We start from the raw sequence: 19,835 nt of genomic DNA on the forward strand, positions 1-19,835 counted from the left end.
ATACCTTTCGTTTGGAATAGCCATAAATAAAAAAGAAAAAAATCCACGCGAATTTTTCAATAGGATTAAACGGGTTATGTTCATACGTTCACTCTTTTCAATCTGCTAACGATACGATTCAAGAATTTAATATGAAAAACAATTTTCCACTTTAGATTCGCGATTTGTTAAATTTTCTTGTTTTCGAACATGGTGCATTGCTTTCCGACATTTCGGATTGTTATTTCCGACACATTTCTGACATCTGGGGTTTCTTTGTTGTTTGATGCCAGCTTAGAAAAGGTTGGCTCGACGGAACAATGCGTAAATACATGATGCTCTGAAGGATTTCAGTCATTTATTTCCTATTTTATACCCAGAAAAGTTCCTCTTCTTGTAGTAAAACACATTTATGAACCCTAAAAATGGTAAATCATTCCAAGGCACCATTTAAACGATACATTTATGCATTTACATATCTGCACGTGTACTGTCAAAACCCGATGCATCAAATGTCAACGGACGAGACGCCATGCACCGACCCGTTTTGTTAACCGCACCTGGCTTGACATTTAACAAAATTTGACAAATTTCCAGAAAAAGTCGATTTCGGAGCGTTTCTTCAATTTTTTTGTGCAGAATATTCGATGTAAGCAGTGAAACGTGCGGATGAAAACTGGACGCAAAGTGAGCATGACTCTCGGTGGAAGTGATTCCGCGTGTTAAAAGCACTCCGCAAACCCGCCACGAGCATTAACTGCACACTTTTCGGTCGTCCCGTAACGGGGGCTCGCGCTTGTGCCGTCTCATTTGGTGCCCGGGAGCTGCAGCTTCCGTCGAAAGAAATGTCTTCAGAGTTCGATAAGTTCAACGAGTGTTTGAAGGCTTCCTTCTGGAAGAATGTGAAAAACAATCGCGCCGAGCGGAAGGCGAACGGCACGGCGATCAAGGTGGAACCAAAGCCAGAACCGAAAAATGAATCCGAACCAGGGCCGAAGCAGACGGTGGTGGCGGTGCCGCAGCAGCAGCCCCAGCCCCAACCACAGGCGCAGCTGCAGCAGCGGCCCACGCCCGTGCCCGTGCCCGTTGTCCCCGCTGTTGTTTACAACAGCATTAAGTGTGAACCGACGGTAAATGCATCACTCCAGGAGCTGCTAGAAAAAGATCCGAAATGTGAAGAGTATGATGACTACATACCGCCGCGGGCGCCCAAAACGCCACCCATTGAGGACTACGATGACATGATGCCGCGGCCGCAGACGCCCATGGAAATTCCCAACATGGAAGATGTGGTGGACGTTTCCGACTCGCCGGAGCGCTCCAGCCGTCGGGCGATCGATAAGTCGCTCTCGAAAGAAAACAAATCGGACGAGCTGCTGCAGGAAAAGTTGTGGCAGTACTTCGGTCATCGTGATTTTAAGAGTCAGCTGCAAAAAGAAGCCATCGAAACCATCATCGCAAGTACGTACCAAAGGGGTGGTTACACATACACACACACACGCACATACAGCGCAATTCGGTTGCAAAGATGTACTTGCACACTAACGTTTTCTATCCCTCTCTCTCTCTCTCTCCCTATCTCCCTCGCTCTCCCTCGCTCTCCCTACGCTAGGAACGCGCGATGTGTACGTCTCGATGCCCACCGGAGCGGGAAAGTCGCTCTGCTTCCAGCTTCCGGGCGTGATGCAGGATAATAAGGTAACGATAGTATTCTCCCCACTGCTAGCACTGATCAAGGATCAGCTGGACACATTGGCTCGCATTAAGATACCGGCCGATTCGATCAACTCGAAAATGGGCGTCCGAGACCGCGAGCGGGTCATCAATGACCTGAAGAGCGTCAAGACAGACATACGCTTTCTGTATATCACGCCCGAGCAAGCCAATACTGCCACGTTCAAGGACATTATGCAGCACCTGGTGAAGTTCCGGAAGGTGGCGTACGTGGTGGTGGACGAGGCGCACTGCGTCAGCGAGTGGGGGCACGATTTCCGGCCCGACTACCTGAAGCTGGGCAATCTGCGGGCGGAGTATCCGTCCGTGCCGTGGATTGCCCTGACGGCCACCGCCTCCAAGCAGGTGGTGGAGGACATATTCCGCAACCTGCGGCTGAAGGAACCGGTGGCCAAGTTCAAGACGCCCTGCTTCCGACACAATCTCTACTACGACGTAGTGTTCAAAAACTCCATCCAAGACGATTTCCTGCATTTGAAGGACTACATCGAAGGCATCCTCGGGAAACAGGACGAAGTGAAGCCGGTAAGTGGACCTGGAACAGTGACTACAGCTCGGAGCGTACCGTGCATGAATGGATTGTTATTTGGAGTCTGGTTTTTGGGTGTTCTTTTTTTCAGAGCAAACGAGCGTGTGGAATTATTTACTGCCGTACGCGCGAAAATACGGAGCGTGTAGCGACCAACCTGACCAAGCTCGGGCTACGCACCGTCCCGTACCACGCCGGTCTGAAGCAGTCCGAGCGCGACCAGGTGCAGGAGGACTGGATGGAGGGCAAGTACGTCGCGATAGCGGCGACCATCAGCTTCGGCATGGGCGTCGACAAGGGCTCGGTGCGGTTCGTTATCCACTGGGACAACCCGCAGAACGTGGCCGCCTACTACCAGGAGTCGGGCCGGGCCGGGCGCGACGGCAAGAAGTCGTTCTGCCGCATTTACCACTGTCGCGATGGGTGCAAGTCGATCGAGTTTCTGCTGCGGCAGGACCTGCAGAAGAGCAAGGACACGCCGAAGGAGGAAAGTGCCAAGCAGGCTGTGAAAAACTTTGAGAAAATGGTCGAGTTTTGCGAGAGTGCGCGCTGCCGGCACCGGCTCTTCACCGACTACTTTGGTGACGATCCGCCCGACTGTCGCAACATGTGCGACGTGTGCACCAATCCGAAGAAGGTGCAGAAGGCGATCGACTACTTTCAGCAGCTGGCCTACACGGGCAAGCTGAAAACGATGACGGCCTACGACGACGACCCGTCCGATCTGTACGGTGGCGGCCGCAAGGGGTACGACAACGATTACTACGACGGGTCGGGCAGCAGCTACAACAGCGAGGGGCGCGAAACGAAGCGCAAGCAGAGCGAGTCGGCCCTGCTGATCCAGAAGCAGTTCATGCTGCGGAAGGCTGCCGCCGCGAAGGACATGAGCATGCAGCGAACGGCCACGATCGGGCGGGTAAAGTTTGCCATGCAAACGCCAGTGAAAGTGAGCGGCCTAACGATTGCGACGCGCGAAACGTACGTCACCTCGCTGGCCGATCTGATGAAGAAAAATGTGGAAACCTGCAAAGGCGTCGACGAGCCGGACTACAGTCTAGTGTACAAGGACTTTGAGGACATTGCGGTCGAGATGGAGTACGAGGCGTTCACGAAAAACACCGTCAAAAGTTTGTACCACCGAGCGATTGTTAAGCAGGTAAGTTCGCGTTTCCATTTTCTACTGTCTCGTCGGTTTCGTTCTTTAGTTATCCTCCGTGACCTCTCTCCCTCACACACACACACAGTTACACATGCACACACATACAAGCACACTCTGCCTTCCTAACTCCCCTGTACTTTGCTCCGGTCCCTGGGAGGAGAGCGCGATGTGTTGTTGGTGTTGTGTGTTGTTGTTGATTTCGAAGCTTGAGTTACATGTTTTCACACGACTCCTTTTGTTCTGTTTTTCACATACGTCCTAGGACATATGGCCCTCTTAGTAAACAATCAAAGATACTTATTTACCATCATTCCTCCTATCAGTTTGCGGAAGCTTTCAATCAATTTGCGTTTATTTTCGCTTTTTGTGGATCAATTCAATTGCGCGAGTATTACAATCCATTTCAATCTGCGACTATCAACGAAAACAAGTATTTCCAAATGCTCTATGCTAAATCGAGAATGTAGAAGCAGCAGCAGCAGCAACAGCGGCAGAAGCAACTCCAACACAGCATGATGCCAGCGCGATCGTTTCGTTAGGGAAGCAGCAGCACCATCAGCAGCAACCCTGCGTCAACGAAAAGCCCTCAATGCCCGATTGTGTCCGCCTCCGCCCCGTAAGCTTCCGTTATCTCAATCCAACCAACCACCAGCAAACGTGGTGCCTGGGGTTTACCACGCACCATCAGCTTCAAACAGGCGTGTGTCGCTGGTATCAGTTTCAATCGTCATCTCAACCAACTCGTCTTTCTTCTGTCGATTCACTGTCGTGTCGGCCGGCCGGCTGGCTGGCGTTCGCCAAACAAACCCTGGTTACACACACAATGGTCAACGATCAGTTCAATCCATCACCACCACCACCACCATCTTGCCCTGCACGTCGCTACTACCAATCAATGAATGCCAAGAAAGGCGAAGCACACGTTCAGATGCATACCAGGTATTGTTGCCAACGCCCAACACTCCGGCGGGCTACACCTCTCTTCCTCGCCGAGGAAACGCAAACCTTGTATATTGTATACTACCTTTTCTCTACCCCCGAACGCAGTATAACCGAGCTCGAAGAGACAAAAATTTAAGTAAATTAACCTTTTTTTTTTAAATCGGCGGACGGGCGAGCGTGAAACTTGTTCATTGCGTACAGATATATTTTCGGAACGTGTCAAAATTTCACCCTACTTTCTCTCTCTCTCTCTCCCTCTCTGTAACAACAATCCACAACAATACACTTCCTTGATGCAGTGGCAAATGGAGCGCTAATGCATCGGGGAATGTTCAATCTGACCGCTAACTGTAACCCATGTCTGTGTCTGTTCCCGTAGGTGACGTCGCTAAAGTCGGCCGTAGCCGATAAAGTGCTGCATCCGCGGGTGAAGGAGTACTGTCCCAAGCATCGGGCCAACCTGGGCGGCGACTACCGGACGATCGAGGCCGATCTGAAGCGTAAGTACGGCGACAGCGTGGTGGACGAGCTACGTTCGGACGGGCACGAGAAAAGGCACGACGGGCACCATCATCACCACCATCATCACCATCGCCGGAGCGGCGAGCGCAACGGGGATCGGAAGCGCAGCTCCAAGTTTTCGTCGAAAACGGGCAGCTCGCGTGACCGGGACGGGCTCAGCCAGCCGGCGATCAGTTCCTACTTCGGTGCGAAGAACAGCACTGGCGGCGCGTCTTCTTCCACCGCACTGGGCGGTGGTGGTGGCGCCGGTAGCTCCTCCGGGCTCATGACGATCGACGACGGTGACATGTGGGACGATGATCAGCTGAAGGATGGAGGACGCGGTTCGGGCAGTGCGAAACTGGCCCCACCGGAACCGTCCACATTGTCGCTGATCCGTTCGCCCCAGTCACCGCCTACGTCACCGATTTCGCCGCGTTCGCCCCGATCGCCCCGGTCGCCGCGTTCTCCACAATCTCCTCCGTCATCGCGGAGATCACCCCGTTCGCCCCGTTCGCCCCGCTCACCTACATCACCCCGATCGCCGTCCGTGGAGTACGTTTCGAACGATGCGTACGCGGAGACAAAAGCGCGCCGTGTCAGCGAGCACGGAGAGCGGCAGCACCGATCGCACTCGCGAACGACCTCGAAGGATCGTACGTATCGCGAGCGATCTCGATCCGGCTCGGGAGGCGGCTACTCGAGCGAGCGATCGAGGACGAAGCAGAAAGCGCACAAGCGTTCGCGCGAAAGCAGTCGATCGTACTCGCGGGAACGATCCTACTCGTACCGATCGGGAAGCTCCCGCTCGCGGGACTGGGAGGAGGACGAGGTGGCGAGGCGTCGCAAGCGTAAGTACGCGGAGGAGGAGGAGTACGAGCGCGAGTACGAGCGGGTGCCGTCCAAGTCCCGCGTGTACGAAGACGAGTACGAGACGAACAGCAAGCAGCAGCAGCAACAGTCGCAGCAGCAACAGCACCATCATCCCACGCGGCGACCCCCATCGCCGGAGGAAGAATTCAGCTACGCTGCGCCGAAGAAGCGAATATCGCACTATGCCGGCGAGAACAGTGGGTCCGCCGGTGCAGGGTACGGGGGTAAAAGCTCCGCCTACGGATCTGCCGGAGGTTCGTCTTCCTACAACAGCTACCTACCGGGCAAGGGGTCCGGCGGTGGTGGCGGCGGTGGCGGTTCATCGCAGATGCTCAACAATGAAGACATGTGGGACGATGATCCGAAACCGTCGTCATCGAACAGCCGACCAAAGGAGCAACCACCTTCCACGCCAGCATCGCCACCGCCCCCGTCATCGCCGCCACCGATGTCACCCTCGCCGGAGCCGGAGTACATGCACACGAAGTACGTACCGTCGTCGCCACCGCATCGGCCACCTTCCCCCGCATCACCACCGCCCCAGGCAACGATACATCACGACAAGCACTCGATGCGCACGTACGACCACCGCTCACCGTACGACGCGTCGCTCGATCCCCGCCTGGCCGGTACGCCGAAGAGTCCGCCCTACGCCCAGCTGGCCGGTGGCGGCTCCTCCCTGTCCTCCGTGTCCGGCGTGAAACCCTCGACCTCGGCCCAGTTCACAACGGCCGCTCAGCTGCACCTCAACTCCCTACAGAGCAAAGCATCCTCCTTACCAGTGAGCACGATTCAGTCGGGTGGAGGAGGAGGCGGCGGAGCGGTCGCCGGTGGCATTGCGGGAGGATTAAAGCAGTCCGGCAGCATGAATGCAGTTACCACGAACAACAGTGCGGCCGGCGGCCCGTCTGCCTGCGGCGGTGGCTCGTCCAACGCTCAACAGCTCCTGTCCGGCTCGTCCGGTCACACGCCGGGAGGGGCGCCCGATTCCGCCGGCTCGACACCGTCCGGCTCCCAGCTGGCCGAGATGGAGAAGAAGAAGAAAAATCTAGCCAGCTGCGTCATACACTACCTGATGCCGTACTATCGCGATCAGAAGATCGAGACGAAGGAGCTGTTCAAGGGGCTGGCGCGGAAGATTTCGCACAAATTTTTCGAAGCCGATGTTACTGGTAGGTCTCAACCGCGGTCGTCCATTTCCTTTTCCTTTACTGAGCGACTTTTTTCTTTCTTTCTCGTTCCCCCCCTCGCCTTCTTCTAGCGGAGCGCAAGGTGAAGAAGTACATCGACGACATGATGGCCCACAAAGGAATCATCTCGAGCGAGGCGGATTTTCCCAAATAGAAACGACGCAAGGCGCGAACGCGCGCATACAAGTCCCGTTCGTATAGGCGCCGTTCGCGCTGATCCTCCGACGCGGTAAGCTCGGGCAGGTTGGACGAGCAGGATCGTCGTCGTCGTCGTCGTCGTCGTTGTCTATATGGTGTAATTTAACGAACGTGTGTTGTACATACTAGTGGATAAGCAGGCTGTAACAACCCTCTCTGAACTACCTTGCATGACCCCAAAAGTAGAAAGCGCGCGCGCCCAGTGGCCGGAGAACGGAGAAAAGTGCATATTCCAATTGTTATAGCGTGTCAGGATTTAGCAAACGGCCACACTCTCCAGCAGCGCGGTCGCAGCAGGCGCCTTTACTGAGCCGAAACTAGCAGCAAACCCCGCAGCAGGACCTTTCCCCCCGCCCCACAATGCCATTTGATGATGATGATCATGTTCTCCGTTCGAACGATGGCGGTGACCGTATTGAAGATTGAGAAGAAGGTTTTTTTTTTTAATTTGTGTTTTTGTCCACCACTACTGCCGGGGGTGTGCGTGTGTGTGTGTGCGCGCGCGCGTCTCGGTGAATGTGTGGTGGATCGGATCACCTCCGTTAACCGTTTTCTTTTTATATTAAAGAGCATAAGCTAAAAGTGGCGCCCACCCTCTGATTGCACACACACACTCACACACAGACACACACAGAGACACAAAAATTACTTATAGTGTGCGCGCGTTCGCCCGACGAACCTGTAAGTTTGTGTGAATAAAGATACAATTCAGATGATAACAGCCTTGCGTCCGTTCACTGCCAATCGTTTTAGCCCCGTACCGTACCGACACGGGGCCGTTTATTACTGCCTACACAATGGTATGCTCAAAATGCTTCGGTGCTTTTGCAAAGCGAAGGGGTTGCGCGTGTACATAAAAAAACATAAAACATAATCGTAACATAAACAGCGGTTTAAAATGAGAAAAATAAAACCGTCGACGACGATGACTACTGCGGCTTTTGCAGCGACTGATAGTACTCGGCCAGAATCTGCCACGCTTTCGGCTCCATGAACCCGTTGGGCGGATTCTCGCCGTTGCGGGCCAGCGTGCGCATTCGGGTGCCGGAGATGAAATCGAAGTCCTGCTTGCGTGCCGGATCGAAGAACGCCATCTGCGAGCACGACTTATCGTAAGCGGCCACACGGAAGGGAAGAATCTGTTGCAAAGAAAGGGGCGTCGTGTTAAAGAAAAAGAAGTGTGCATTACCCCCCACCCCCATTACCTCTATGCTGTCCAGTCCGGGGGCCATCTTGAGCACACGCGCGCCGTGCGTTCCGTCGTACAGATTGCCATCCGGGTAAAGGTCCTTGTCCGGGTGCGGCATACCGGCCGGATCGCGCCCAACAATGTAGTGATTGGCACCGGCATTCATTCCTGTGTCAATGCGTCACAAACAAGCACAACAAACAAAAACCCATCAATGTCGAGAAAGACGCTCTTCCGTTGATGTTTTACTACTTACGAGCCTTCGCATGCCATTGCACCTCCGTCGGGCCGGCATACATCATGGGCGACGGGAAGATGGCCAGCACGGTGTGGTCGCGATCGAGCACGCCCGAATCCAGCACCGCCTGGTGTTGGGCCATGCGCACCGGCAGCGGCACATCGTCGTCCTTCGTCCACCCACCGAGCGGGTGCAGCAGCAGCACCGGGTTCTTGTAGCCGCGCTCGAGCAGCTGCCGCCGGCAGTCGCTCATCAGCAGCGCGTGCCCATTGTGGATCGGATTGCGCAGCTGGAAGGCAAACACGGCGTCCGCCTTGATCTCGCGGAACCTTTGCCGCAGCTCGTTCGGCGTCAGCCGATAAGCGTCCAGCCCGTCGTTCCACTGGATGCGCTCCAGTGCCTCGATCTCGCCCCCCACCAGATAGTCGCCCGACTCGTAGATCATCTTGATGTACGGATGGGCCCGATTGCTCGTGCCGAACTGCCGGGCGCACCGCTCCTCCTTGCGCTGGTAGTAGAACTCGGGCTTGCGCAACACCGCCACCGTGCGCCCGCCGTACTGCAGCGCAAGTGCACTGACCCCCTCGAGCCGCTGCTTATCGGCCTCGGTCGCGGACAGCACTATCGGGACGGACTGATTGACGCGCAGCGTTTCGTCCTCGTTCAGCAGACAGTTGAAGTGCAGCGCCTGCAGGTACTCCTGTTCGCGCATGAACCCCTTCAGCGGGTAGGCCCACCCCTCGGCCAGTATCTGGAGCCACTGCAGCTCCACCTCGGTGAGCGCCAGCGCGGGCAGCGTTTTCGCTTCCGCCTCCAGCGCCGTCTTGAGACTGTCCGCCACAAACAGCTCCGGCAGCGGTTCGTCCTCCTTCAGAAACTTCGGTATGATCGCTTCGCTCTCCAGCAGCTTGATCAGCTTCAGCGTGGACTCGCGCACCGTCATACCCTCCGTGCTGACGCGCAGATCCGGTGCGTCCGGCGCCTCGTACGCCTGCGTCACGCCCGTAAAGCCCTGGATCACGCCCTGGCGCGCCTTCTTGTACAGGCCCTTCGTGTCGCGCGTCTCGCACACCTCCAGCGGCGTGTCGATGTAGATCTCGAAAAACTTCAAATCCGCATCCTTGTGGATCTTGCGCGCCATCTCGCGATCCTCCGCGAACGGCGACACGAAGCTGCAGATCGACACGACGCCACTGTCGGCGAACAGCTTCGCCACCTCGGCCACGCGGCGAATGTTCTCCTCCCGGTCGACCTGCGAGAAGCCGAGGTTTTTGTTCAGCCCGGTGCGGATGTTGTCCCCGTCGAGCCCGTACGCCGGGATGCCCTTCGACACGAGGTACGCTTCCAGCTCGAACGCGATCGACGTCTTGCCCGCGCCGCTCAGCCCCGTCAGCCAGACGGTGCAGCCGCGGAAGCCCCTGCACAGCCCAAGGTTCTGGCCGCGCACCTCCCGTGACACGTTGTGCTTCTGCTCGGTCACGTTCGTCGCCACCTGCAGGCACTGTGGGGAAGGCCAAGGAAAGAAAGCAGATCATTCATTAGTGCACTACGCAAGTACGCAAGCGGAAGAACAAACAAATGGCTTTGGAGAGACGAAACACACACACGCGCGCGCGCTCTACAGCTCAAGGTTCTATGGCCAGCGGTTGTTCGTACGATCACGATGAGATAGATAGTACCTCTTCCTGCTGCTGCTGCTGCTGCTGCATCGTGTACGGTCGGGAGTAACGATGAACCGACGAACAACTACCACCGAATGACGGGAGAATGTTCGCCCTACGACACTTAAGTACATGACGGATACCGCACGGCATGAACGACAATAAGCTTACACAGATAAGTTATTTATTTTGCCTGCAGTAAAACGACTTCGGTGCAATGGGATCGTGTTCATTTACCGTGTGTCGCGTCTCGTGGTATGCGAGAACCTGGAGGCGACGACTATCTATTTTAGCAAGCGCAACCAAGGCTAATGGTGCCATTTTGGTTTGCTTTGCGGTGTACTAGCTTACCACTACAAGCTCTCGATATTTTCCCGCCGCGGCACACGCCGCAGAAGCTTTTCCAATGTTTAATAAACGCTACATCATAACGCCATCGCCCCATCGTATAAAAGTAGTGGCGAGGCCTACTCGACGATTGCTTCCTACTGCATCAAAGTTCATTGGCCAACCGAGTGCGAACAGCGGGGCTCTTACATAACTCACTCATCGATCGACCACAACAACATTGGACGGCCGCATTTGAGGGCACACTCCGCCAACCGCCAAACGAACCACGGCAAACACGGCAACAAACGTGCGGCCTGTGCAACGGTGCAGAGCAAGCAAATGTTCGCCAGAAAGTTCGCGCTCTCAAGAGGCGCCAAACCACAGCGATTGACGTCTGCTCCGAAAGCACAACGATCGCAGCAACCTTTGGGAACATGGAAACGGCTATCGATGAGATCGCCAGAAAGTAAGTGAAAGTTTTTACAGTTCCGTTGTCGCCCTACTCCACCAGCAGCCTCTGGGGATTGTGCTGGGACCTCATTATTTATTCATACTTTTTTGTTGTTGCTGCTCTTTTGTCCAAAGCACTCGACGGCAGACGGGGTTCGGCTGCTGGCTTGCCTATCATTATTATTGTTAGTTAACGCTTTCGTAACCCGTCACCCCGTGTCACAGTAAGGGCACAGCAACTCTTCTTACCTCGGGAGAAACGTTACCGGCACAGTCCTTGTGCTTGCCGCAGCGCGTCTTCGCGGCCGCCGCAATTTTGCCCGCATCTCCACCATTCTCGTAATTGGAGTTGCCGAGAAAGGAGTTATTATTAAAGTTGGCCACTTTTCTTCGCTTTACAAACATTCTGCTGCTTTGCACGATTTCTACTCGATTTTCGATAATATCCGAAGAGCAACGTTGCTCTCTTTCACTGCTTATCTTATTGTGCACTTTCACGCCTTCACAGGCTGTCTAACTGTTAGAATTTAACGATCCAAACGAGCGCCACTGCACACACACACGGTCCACACGCAACGCTCGACCGATCAACAGTGAAGCTGTGTGAGGCTGTGAGCCTGTCCGATGGTACCCGTTTTTGCGACGATTATGCAGCACCGGTCGAGGAAGATCGTCGCTCTTATAGTTTGTTGTCGAACGGTGGTAGCGGAATATTGCCCCGGAGAGAGAAAGTTTCGAACAACACAAACCACCGCACGATCACGATCAGTGTCGATCGAACACCAAGGCAAGGGGATGGTACGGACAAGGGATGCCTACGGTTTAACCCGGTTCTGTGTGTTGTGTGTTTTGTTGTGCCTAGAGGGTTCCAGACTGTGAAGTGAAGTCGCTGGAAAACGTCCAATAAGGGAAATTACACCCTTCGGGATAACCGTTTTTACTCTTTTTCACTTAATCACATTGAACAAACAAACAAACGGGCACACACACTTCTAATGCGGTGTTTTTTTTTTCTTCTGTTCGACACGTGGCAGAGCGTATGACCAACCCGCCACCACTGTATCGAACGATTTGCGCGAAATGAGCAGCGCATACAATCGTTCAGGCGTATTTATGAAAACGCACCATTCGCAGTGCCGCCGCCGACGACGACCCTTCCTCTTTTACGCGCGCGCTGCTGTGTCCAAAGCTCTCTAACGCGCGGGCGCACGCGCTCGCGCCCTCTCACACACGCTCACGGCAGTGCGGGCTGCGTACTCGACTGGCTCTCCGTTGCGATAAAGTCGTGCAAGCTTTGCGCCTGCCCCTGCGCCGGATGGAGAGGGATGGTGCGCCTAACCATGTATGAGAGTGATTTCAATTATCGTATCGTTGTACCGTTTGGCCGTGCTTCGGCGTACTTAGTCAACGCAATTTGTACGCTTGATGACCCTTTGGAAGTGTGGTTCCCCTTTCCAATGCGGAGGGAGGGGGAGAGGGTGTGGGTCAATAGTAAGCCACACTGCACACTGTTGTTGAAGGAGGGGAGAGTGGGGCCAGGGGTGTGTGGCGTGATAATTAACAACCGGTTGCAACCCTAGCACTGATCGTCTTTCCATTCCACTTTTGCACCCGTAAGCATTGATGTGCTGCCAATTTATGTTTCAAAGCAAAATGTTCAAGCGGCTCCGGCGGCGGCCGCGAGACTTTGGCGAGTATCGTTCAAATGAAGCTCATTACAATGTCCATTGTTATTGTGCGATAATGTTGGACAATTTCTTATCAACATGTACACACATTTCGCCGCTCCGCTCTAGCCATTCTAGCGGCGCGCTGATTACCATTCCATATGGCACGAGAAGTTTAACCGGTCTACCATATGTTGCGTGAATATTGAATGACCCAATTATCATCTTCCCAAATCACAATTGAGGCGCGGACCATTTCCCAAAACGGAACATTCATCACGTGCCTTCATTCGTGCGTTGAAGAGGCGCGATCGTTATTTCACTACAACTAACTCCAACCCTAACGTGCTTAGTTTTCTTAGTGCTCTGTGCAAGCGCCCCGGGGTTAGTTTGTTAGAGTTTGGATAAAGCTAGCTGAAACAGGGGATTGGCAACACGATGTTATCAAAGTAAAACTATGCCCGCTTCTTCTTACCGTCTTCTGCTTCTTCGTTGCCTTTTCTGGTTCTCCGCTCATGATGTGGTGCTGCTGGTGCTGCTGCCTACTGCTTCCACCTTTCGTGCGCGGAATTCCTTCGTTTGCTTTCGCCTCACACGTTTGTCACACTACGCGCGAACTGCCGTGTCAGCACTGTCGAACACAATCTAGCTGATTACTAGCTACCGTACCGCAGGAACGTACAATTACCCTCTGTGAGAGGAACCGCTTCAACTCTGCTAGCACACTCGCCGAGGGATATTCTCCAGTGCCACTACCAGCGCCGGTAGCAAATGAACACAGGAACAAGGGGGAAGATGGGTGCGGCGTACGTTCAACGTCTGCTTTCAATCATTTGTAGGCCACACTGCACACCGGTACTTTATGGGTGACGTGAAGCGGGAAAAAAGTGGCTAAGCCGGACCAAAAACTAAACCCCTCGGCCGATGGAATTTTGTAAACAACGGGTGTTTTATTGTAAACAACAAACTGTCAGCCGGCGGGGAAGCAGTTCCCAATGCGCGGATTTTGACGTTTCCCCGCAACGATCAGTTTGCTCGAATGAGCCAGCCCAGTTCGAGCAGTTTTAACGAAGCAATTTTTGTTCGGCAGCTGGAATAGAAATTACCTTACAGTGAATGGTTCAATTTTCTTTTATAATAATCGCAATTATGATAAGCTTTATAAGTCCCCTGCACATCGTACTGCAAAGTATCTCCAAAGAAAGTCAAAGTGTTCAATGGTGTGGTAATTTTTTTATTCAAACAATCATTAAACGAAAAGACTCCCCCCGCTCGGGTAGGCTCTCCCTCCATGATAACGATAATTAAACCCCTCAAAAACACACATCCACATCTGTTTTTAACTCTCAAAAACTTGTGCTACATTAGTCAACCAAACCCACATGAGAGCTTCGTATCCGTCTTTTTGAAAACTGTTTTCTTGCATAACGTTACGTGTATTGCTTTCTTCCAGAACTACAATCTACCGCTTTCCCAACCGATTTAAGATAATGTTTATCGCATGTTTCACACACTTTGCGCTTGTATCGCTCCTGAGTATCGTCCAACTGGCCTGTCTTTTAACCATGATGCTTGTGCACTTTCCTCTTCTCCTCTCCCGCTCGCTCTCCCTTTCCTTAATGATCCAGAATGCGCATGTTGCCGGACACGATCTTGTTCTCGAGGATTGCACCGGCCGGAATATCGATACGGTCGCCATGGTTAGCGATGATGATGACCGTGCCACGCAACGAGACCCCCCGCCCGAACGTCACGTCGCCCGACACGGTCAGATGGTCCAGCTCGATCAGGTCGGGAATATTGGCAAAGCGGCTGAGGAATTCCTTCACCTTGCTGAAATGATTGTCGCCCAGCTTCACCAGCGGGGTGGTGGGGAACATGCGCTGTGGGGACATTACCAGCGAGCCGTACTTGAGGCTGTACAGGTTGGACATGACCAGCAGCAGGTCGGACGTTTTCTTCACCGGCAAGAAGCGCGATCGCGGCACATTGATGCCGATACCACCGTCGAAACACTTCATCGCCGCACCGACGGCCGTCTCGAGCTGGATCACGCGAATGCCATTGTCGAGCGTTTTGTTGTTGACGATGATCTCCATGTTCATCGTCTTGGCGTTCAGTACCCGCTCAATTGACTCCAGCCGGGCCCAGATGTTGTTGGTGTTGAAGAACTTGAACGTCTTCACCGACTTGAAGTCGTCCACGTGCTCCTTCGGCACCTGGGCAATCTCCAGCAGGCGCAGCTTGTTCTCGTAGTGGATCAGCGTACCACCCTTCACGTCGGCACGCGTCTTGTCCGTCACCTCCATCACGAACTCGATCGGCTTATCGCCCTGCCGGTCGTCGCCAATGAGCCGGTTCAGTATCTTGATGTCGACCGTTGCGCCCAGATTGTCGATGTTGGACAGGAAGCAGTACTCGCGCCCCTCCTCGAGGAACTTTCGCAGCAGTCCCGAGTTCTGGAACGACTGGTAGAAATCACCGTGACCGGGTGGGTACCATCTGTAGGAAGAGAACCACACATCGAATGAACAACCATGCCCCGCCACATTCATTGTCTCCGTCCGTCTCTCTCTCTCTCTCTCTCTCTCACTTACGCTTCAATATCATTCTCGATGTCAAAATCCTTCGCAATCGGCAACAGCGAGTCCCGGCTGATGCGGGGATAGCAGCTTTGGTTAAATGTGTAGATCTGCACCTGGAAGCCCTTGTACTTGCGGATCACCTTCTCCGTGTCGACGTCGGTGTTGAACGAGTTCATCAGCACCAGCGGCACGTTGGCGTTGTACTTTTTGTTCAGAAACTCGATCTGCTGCACGGTCATGTCGAGAAAGGTGAGATCGTTGCGCACCGGAATCACACTCTTCGGCCCGTGGCATCCCATGGACGTGCCGAGACCACCGTTCAGCTTCACCACGACCAGCTTGTCCAGCATGTCGCGAATGTGCGCCTCCTGGGGCAGTTTAAGCGTGGAGTAGTCCTTCACCGCCTCCTCCGGCAGCTTCTCGATGCGATCCCACTCGACCGACGGGCCATCCTCTTGCAGGAACCGGTGGTACAGGGCCTCGAATCCGCACATCTCCTTCTGCACGCCGGTTTTGCGCGACTCCTCGACCGTTTCCAGCAGATGGTCCAGGTCCTTCTTGAGGCGCATCAGGGCATCGCGCTTCGTCGCTTCGTGGAACTCTTTCGTGTCCGACGGTATGCGCTGGTGTCCGCGCACCTACAAAAGTCAATGACCGGGGTGGTGGAGAAGAGATAACAAAAAAAACCCATTAGTTGCTTATTATCGTACAAATGTGATCACAATAACAACAGTAACGTGTAAAGAAGGATGAGCTTTGTTGGGACATGATGCGCGCGACATTATCAAAGCAATTATTCCTATTTTGACTACGACACAACAACACCGTTCCGCCTGACCTTGGGAACGCCTAATAGGCCAGCTATTATTAAACTGTGTCCGGTGTTCCGGAATGGAACCATACCGATCATCACGTGTTTCTACATTTAACGACACACACACACGAACAAACACACAAACAACTCATTGCAGTTAATCTTTCTGCCGATCACATACGCACACGATCGTATCAGATCGCAATGCAAACCCGTTTAAACGCCATTAGAACTGCGCCTAACATTGAAATTAAGAAGCAATCATTTCGCGCCACAGTTTTGCTCAACTCATTTCACGGACTCACGCGCGTGTGTCGAGGTCAGAAAAGACCTTAGCATAATTGTGCACGGTTGTTGGTAGTAAGTAAACAAATCTCTCTTTCCAGCTCACACACTCTCTCAACACGTTCCCGCTTATCCGCGATCGCGCCGTTTTAACGCAACGAACCTGCTGCTGCCCAATGTCGGCACATGGATTGAGCATTTTAAAATGCACTTTTCCCCCATCGGCCACGCCGCCACCACCACCACCGCCATCACTGTTGACTGCCTTGGCGTTGAGCACGATGCACGAATTCTGTAGCCCCAGCATCGCCACTACCAGCTGCCACTCGGTCGATGATGGTTCCGTTCTGTCGTCGTTTGAACTTCTCGACGTTTCCGCCCGGAGAGGTTGCAACACGCCAGCGTTCTTGAATGTGAAACCCGTGGGAACTCACTCGTGGCACAACACGCTATTGTTCCGGAGCGTGCTCAACTTCTTGTTTCTGAGTGCTCAAAAAAAACCCCGAATGCAACTGACTGCGCGCAGACAAACGAACGATATGCAGCGACGGTCTGTGGTCTGTGCTCACGATCATCTAACGATCACTGACGTGATGATAGCCCGTGCGGGGTTGGTTTTATAGACACCGAGCATACCACTCCCTCCTTCTTTTTTTTTGTTTGTTCGCAATTAGCTTGTGCTTTTCTATGCTCAAAAAACTTCATTCATTTAAAAACGGGCCCCTTCCAAAACTGGATGAGACATCGCCTTTCCATTCTTAACCTAACCCAACAACGTTGCAAAATTTTGGACGGACAATCGCCACACACAGAAAGTGGCCTGTGTGTCTGTGGATCTAGAACATTATTCAATCTGTCTAATCATGCCAATGATTGATGTGTTCTACAGGGCAGTTTCGTGTGCCACAGGCCAGACCTGTTTTAAGAATTCCGGTGGCTACCACCAGCACCCGAGAGCAGACAAAACTTGATCCCTCTTCCCCGAGCCGAGTCAAGGACAAGGACAAACGGTGTCACGCGTTTTTTGTTCTGCTTCTGATCACCACACGGATCGATATCATCAGACCCAACAACGACGGCCCTTTTCTGTTTATGGTGCTGTAAAGTGGTTCGAGTTGGTAAAATATTGTCACTACGATAAGATTATCACACCGTTGCTATAAAAACAGACGGTTGTAAAGCATCTTCCTTATTACGGAGCAGCGATTACAGTACATTGCGTGCTAGCTAGAAAGGTAAAAGGTAATAATGAACCTACACAACGATCCCTCCACTTGAACGTGATCGTCACTACGCCACGATGATGATCGTGCATTATTCGTGCGGACGTACGTTGTAATTTACTTCATGCAAACGTAACTAACCATGGAACCACTCCAAAGCGTCTCGCGAGCCAGTCATCTCATCGGCGATATCTCTAGCCACACACTGATTGCAGCGATAGAGATGTTTTAACAGCTCGTTTTGAATGGGCCGTAAACGTATTTTTACAGAACCTTTTTCTACCGAAACACACACAACACACACCTGATCAAACGATCATGCGACATGCGCCCTATCGAATTCATGGCCGGATTCGGGATAGTATTACTTCCCCCAACACAACACGTGCCCTTGTTTCAGTTTATCGACACGAAACTGTACGAAAATTTGAAAGATCGCGCACATTGTTGGTGCGGCGTTGGACTGGCGGAAAAGATTAGCCATCCCAGCGCGGTAACGGTGGTGATGGTGGTGATGGTGGTGGTGTTGGGAGAGTATGGTAAGTTCTTCCCTTATCTCACAAGCCCTCTTTGCTCCTCCTTGCTGTTTGACTTTCATTTGTTCTTCAACGGAGCCTCTGCCAGCATCATCGGGAAAGCATTGTCGTTAGCCGTGGCAGAGGTCGTCCGCTGGTGGAACGCGGGAACACAACTTAGTCGTGGCGCCAATGTGTTTTGTCAATTTGCGCCGCAATGAGGAGCCACGACGACGGTGGTGAGGGTCGCGTTGATGTGATCTTCACACGATCAACCGCTAACTGTGTGTGTGTGTGTGGTTGGAAACTTACGCTCAGCAGCAAATCGATGGCACCGGTCATTCTGTACCGCGGGTTGAATGTGTCACACTGTTTCACAATTAGCTGCCCGTTTATCTGGCCGCACGATACTAACTGCTACAACAAAAAAACAACGTTCCGAAAAATGGTTCAAAACGGAACGGCAGTTCGGTCGCCCCCGTGGAATGATGGAAAACTGTTCTGTTGGTGGAGCGGCGTGTGGCCTCTTCGTCGACCCGTATGGGACTGAAGTGGGCCCGTGTGTGGCAACCTCCAGTAAGGTCGGAACCCGCTTACAGCCCTCCCCCAGGGGCCCCGCGGTACGTACGTACATGTGTGTACGACCAGCGATACGGTTTTGAGAGAATGATAACGCGCATCATCGTGCTGCAGCCGCTTTTGCCCTCTCTAATCATTGTGTCGTTGTGCCTTTCCGCTCCACGTCCCTTCCGCTCGCAAAACGGATAGATCGGGAAGTTGGGAAGCGGGACCCCGCTACCCTCTTGTTTGTAAATAGCTGAGCAACTTTACAGATAGCTTGCGTATGTGGTCGTCACTGTAATCTGGTAATCTTTGGCACGCGGAATGATACGACACCCGCGCACGGGGAGGGTTGGCCGACACAGACAGGAGAGTGTTGTATCGGATGGATTGATTATTTCGAGTGTGATTAAATCCACACCAGCGCAAAAGAACAAGTACGCCATTATTCGGCTTGATGGAGGCTTAGAGTGTTATGCAAACACATGTACACAATATTCGTACCGGGCTGTAAATGCTTTTGAATGAAAGCGGGACCGGACGGGCGGGCAGCAGGTCGTACGGTACCTTCGGGGAGAGAGGAATGCAACTCTCAAACTGTTTTTTTGTTTTGTTTGCTTTGCCGGCTGCACAATTTATGAAGCGATTTATTGCATTCTATTCAGCTGTGAACATTACAACCGATCCCGGGGGGCTAGCTGCACTTACGTTGACGGCCAAGGTCGATCAAGGTTACCGAACTGGCTGCTACGATCTGTGCTAGCTTCAACAGCTCTGTTTGGATGCAAATTACGCCCAAAAGCTCCATCCAGCGGCAAGCATCCCATCCAAGTCCCCCTTGGGAACATCAGGTGATGGCTTATCTTATCAACTTACCTTTTCGTTGGGAATATTCAGCATTTTCAGCGGTTCAGGGCTCACACCGGGCAGTAGTACCGGGTATCGAATCACTTCCGCCCTTCTGGCAATACAACTGCAACACAGTAGGCACGTACTATTTGCGGCAACAATTCACTGAACCTTCACCGGCCACGGCTAAAGGTCCGGATCTCTGCCACCAAATATCTTGTCTTCTCGAAATGCGACCAGCGAATTACGGACCACTTGCTGCCGATTCTTCGATAGCTCGCGCCCACACAAACAATGACGAAAACTGGGGAACTAAAACAAATTTGACAGCTCCCAGTGCAGCTGAGACAGAGGGTGTCAAGC

The 19,835-nt window shown here is 53.1% G+C and overlaps 3 protein-coding genes across 9 annotated transcripts; 1 reads left to right on the forward strand and 2 right to left on the reverse strand.

Annotated features, from left to right (window-relative positions):
- Positions 1-542: 542 nt before the first annotated feature.
- Positions 543-7,824, forward strand: LOC4577293 (ATP-dependent DNA helicase Q5). Of its 2 annotated transcripts, XM_001238555.4 has the most exons (5): positions 544-1,440; positions 1,592-2,238; positions 2,334-3,398; positions 4,723-6,889; positions 6,979-7,824. In XM_001238555.4, exons 1-5 carry the CDS (start codon positions 825-827, stop codon positions 7,059-7,061), a joined length of 4,578 nt encoding a protein of 1,525 aa, XP_001238556.4. In that variant the 5' UTR covers positions 544-824; the 3' UTR covers positions 7,062-7,824. The 2 variants fall into 2 exon arrangements, with proteins under 2 accessions (XP_061504301.1, XP_001238556.4); XM_061648317.1 differs by lacking the exons at positions 4,723-6,889; positions 6,979-7,824 and adding an exon at positions 3,664-4,474 and having other exon boundaries at positions 543-1,440.
- Positions 7,825-7,834: 10 nt separating this feature from the next.
- On the reverse strand, positions 7,835-13,654 carry LOC1281917 (bifunctional 3'-phosphoadenosine 5'-phosphosulfate synthase). 4 transcript variants are annotated; one of them, XM_321893.6, is made up of 4 exons: positions 13,116-13,654; positions 8,551-10,033; positions 8,311-8,462; positions 7,835-8,244 (listed from the first exon to the last, which is right to left on the reverse strand). In XM_321893.6, exons 1-4 carry the CDS (start codon positions 13,155-13,157, stop codon positions 8,035-8,037), a joined length of 1,887 nt encoding a protein of 628 aa, XP_321893.5. In that variant the 5' UTR covers positions 13,158-13,654; the 3' UTR covers positions 7,835-8,034. The 4 variants fall into 4 exon arrangements, with proteins under 4 accessions (XP_321893.5, XP_003435788.2, XP_003435789.2 ...); XM_003435740.2 differs by lacking the exon at positions 13,116-13,654 and adding an exon at positions 11,223-12,250; XM_003435741.2 differs by lacking the exon at positions 13,116-13,654 and adding an exon at positions 10,212-10,408.
- A 199-nt stretch (positions 13,655-13,853) lies between these two features.
- LOC1281916 (UTP--glucose-1-phosphate uridylyltransferase) lies at positions 13,854-19,634 on the reverse strand. Of its 3 annotated transcripts, none has more exons than XM_003435742.2 (3): positions 19,500-19,634; positions 15,238-15,863; positions 13,854-15,142 (listed from the first exon to the last, which is right to left on the reverse strand). In XM_003435742.2, the coding sequence occupies exons 1-3, from the start codon at positions 19,521-19,523 to the stop codon at positions 14,257-14,259; spliced, it is 1,536 nt and encodes a 511-aa protein (XP_003435790.1). In that variant the 5' UTR covers positions 19,524-19,634; the 3' UTR covers positions 13,854-14,256. The 3 variants fall into 3 exon arrangements, with proteins under 3 accessions (XP_003435790.1, XP_321892.3, XP_061504307.1); XM_321892.5 differs by lacking the exon at positions 19,500-19,634 and adding an exon at positions 18,375-18,733; XM_061648323.1 differs by lacking the exon at positions 19,500-19,634 and adding an exon at positions 16,488-18,628.
- Positions 19,635-19,835: the final 201 nt, after the last annotated feature.

The sequence above is a fragment of the Anopheles gambiae genome, chromosome 2, assembly GCF_943734735.2.
Source record: "Anopheles gambiae chromosome 2, idAnoGambNW_F1_1, whole genome shotgun sequence".
Classification (NCBI taxonomy): domain Eukaryota; kingdom Metazoa; phylum Arthropoda; class Insecta; order Diptera; family Culicidae; genus Anopheles; species Anopheles gambiae.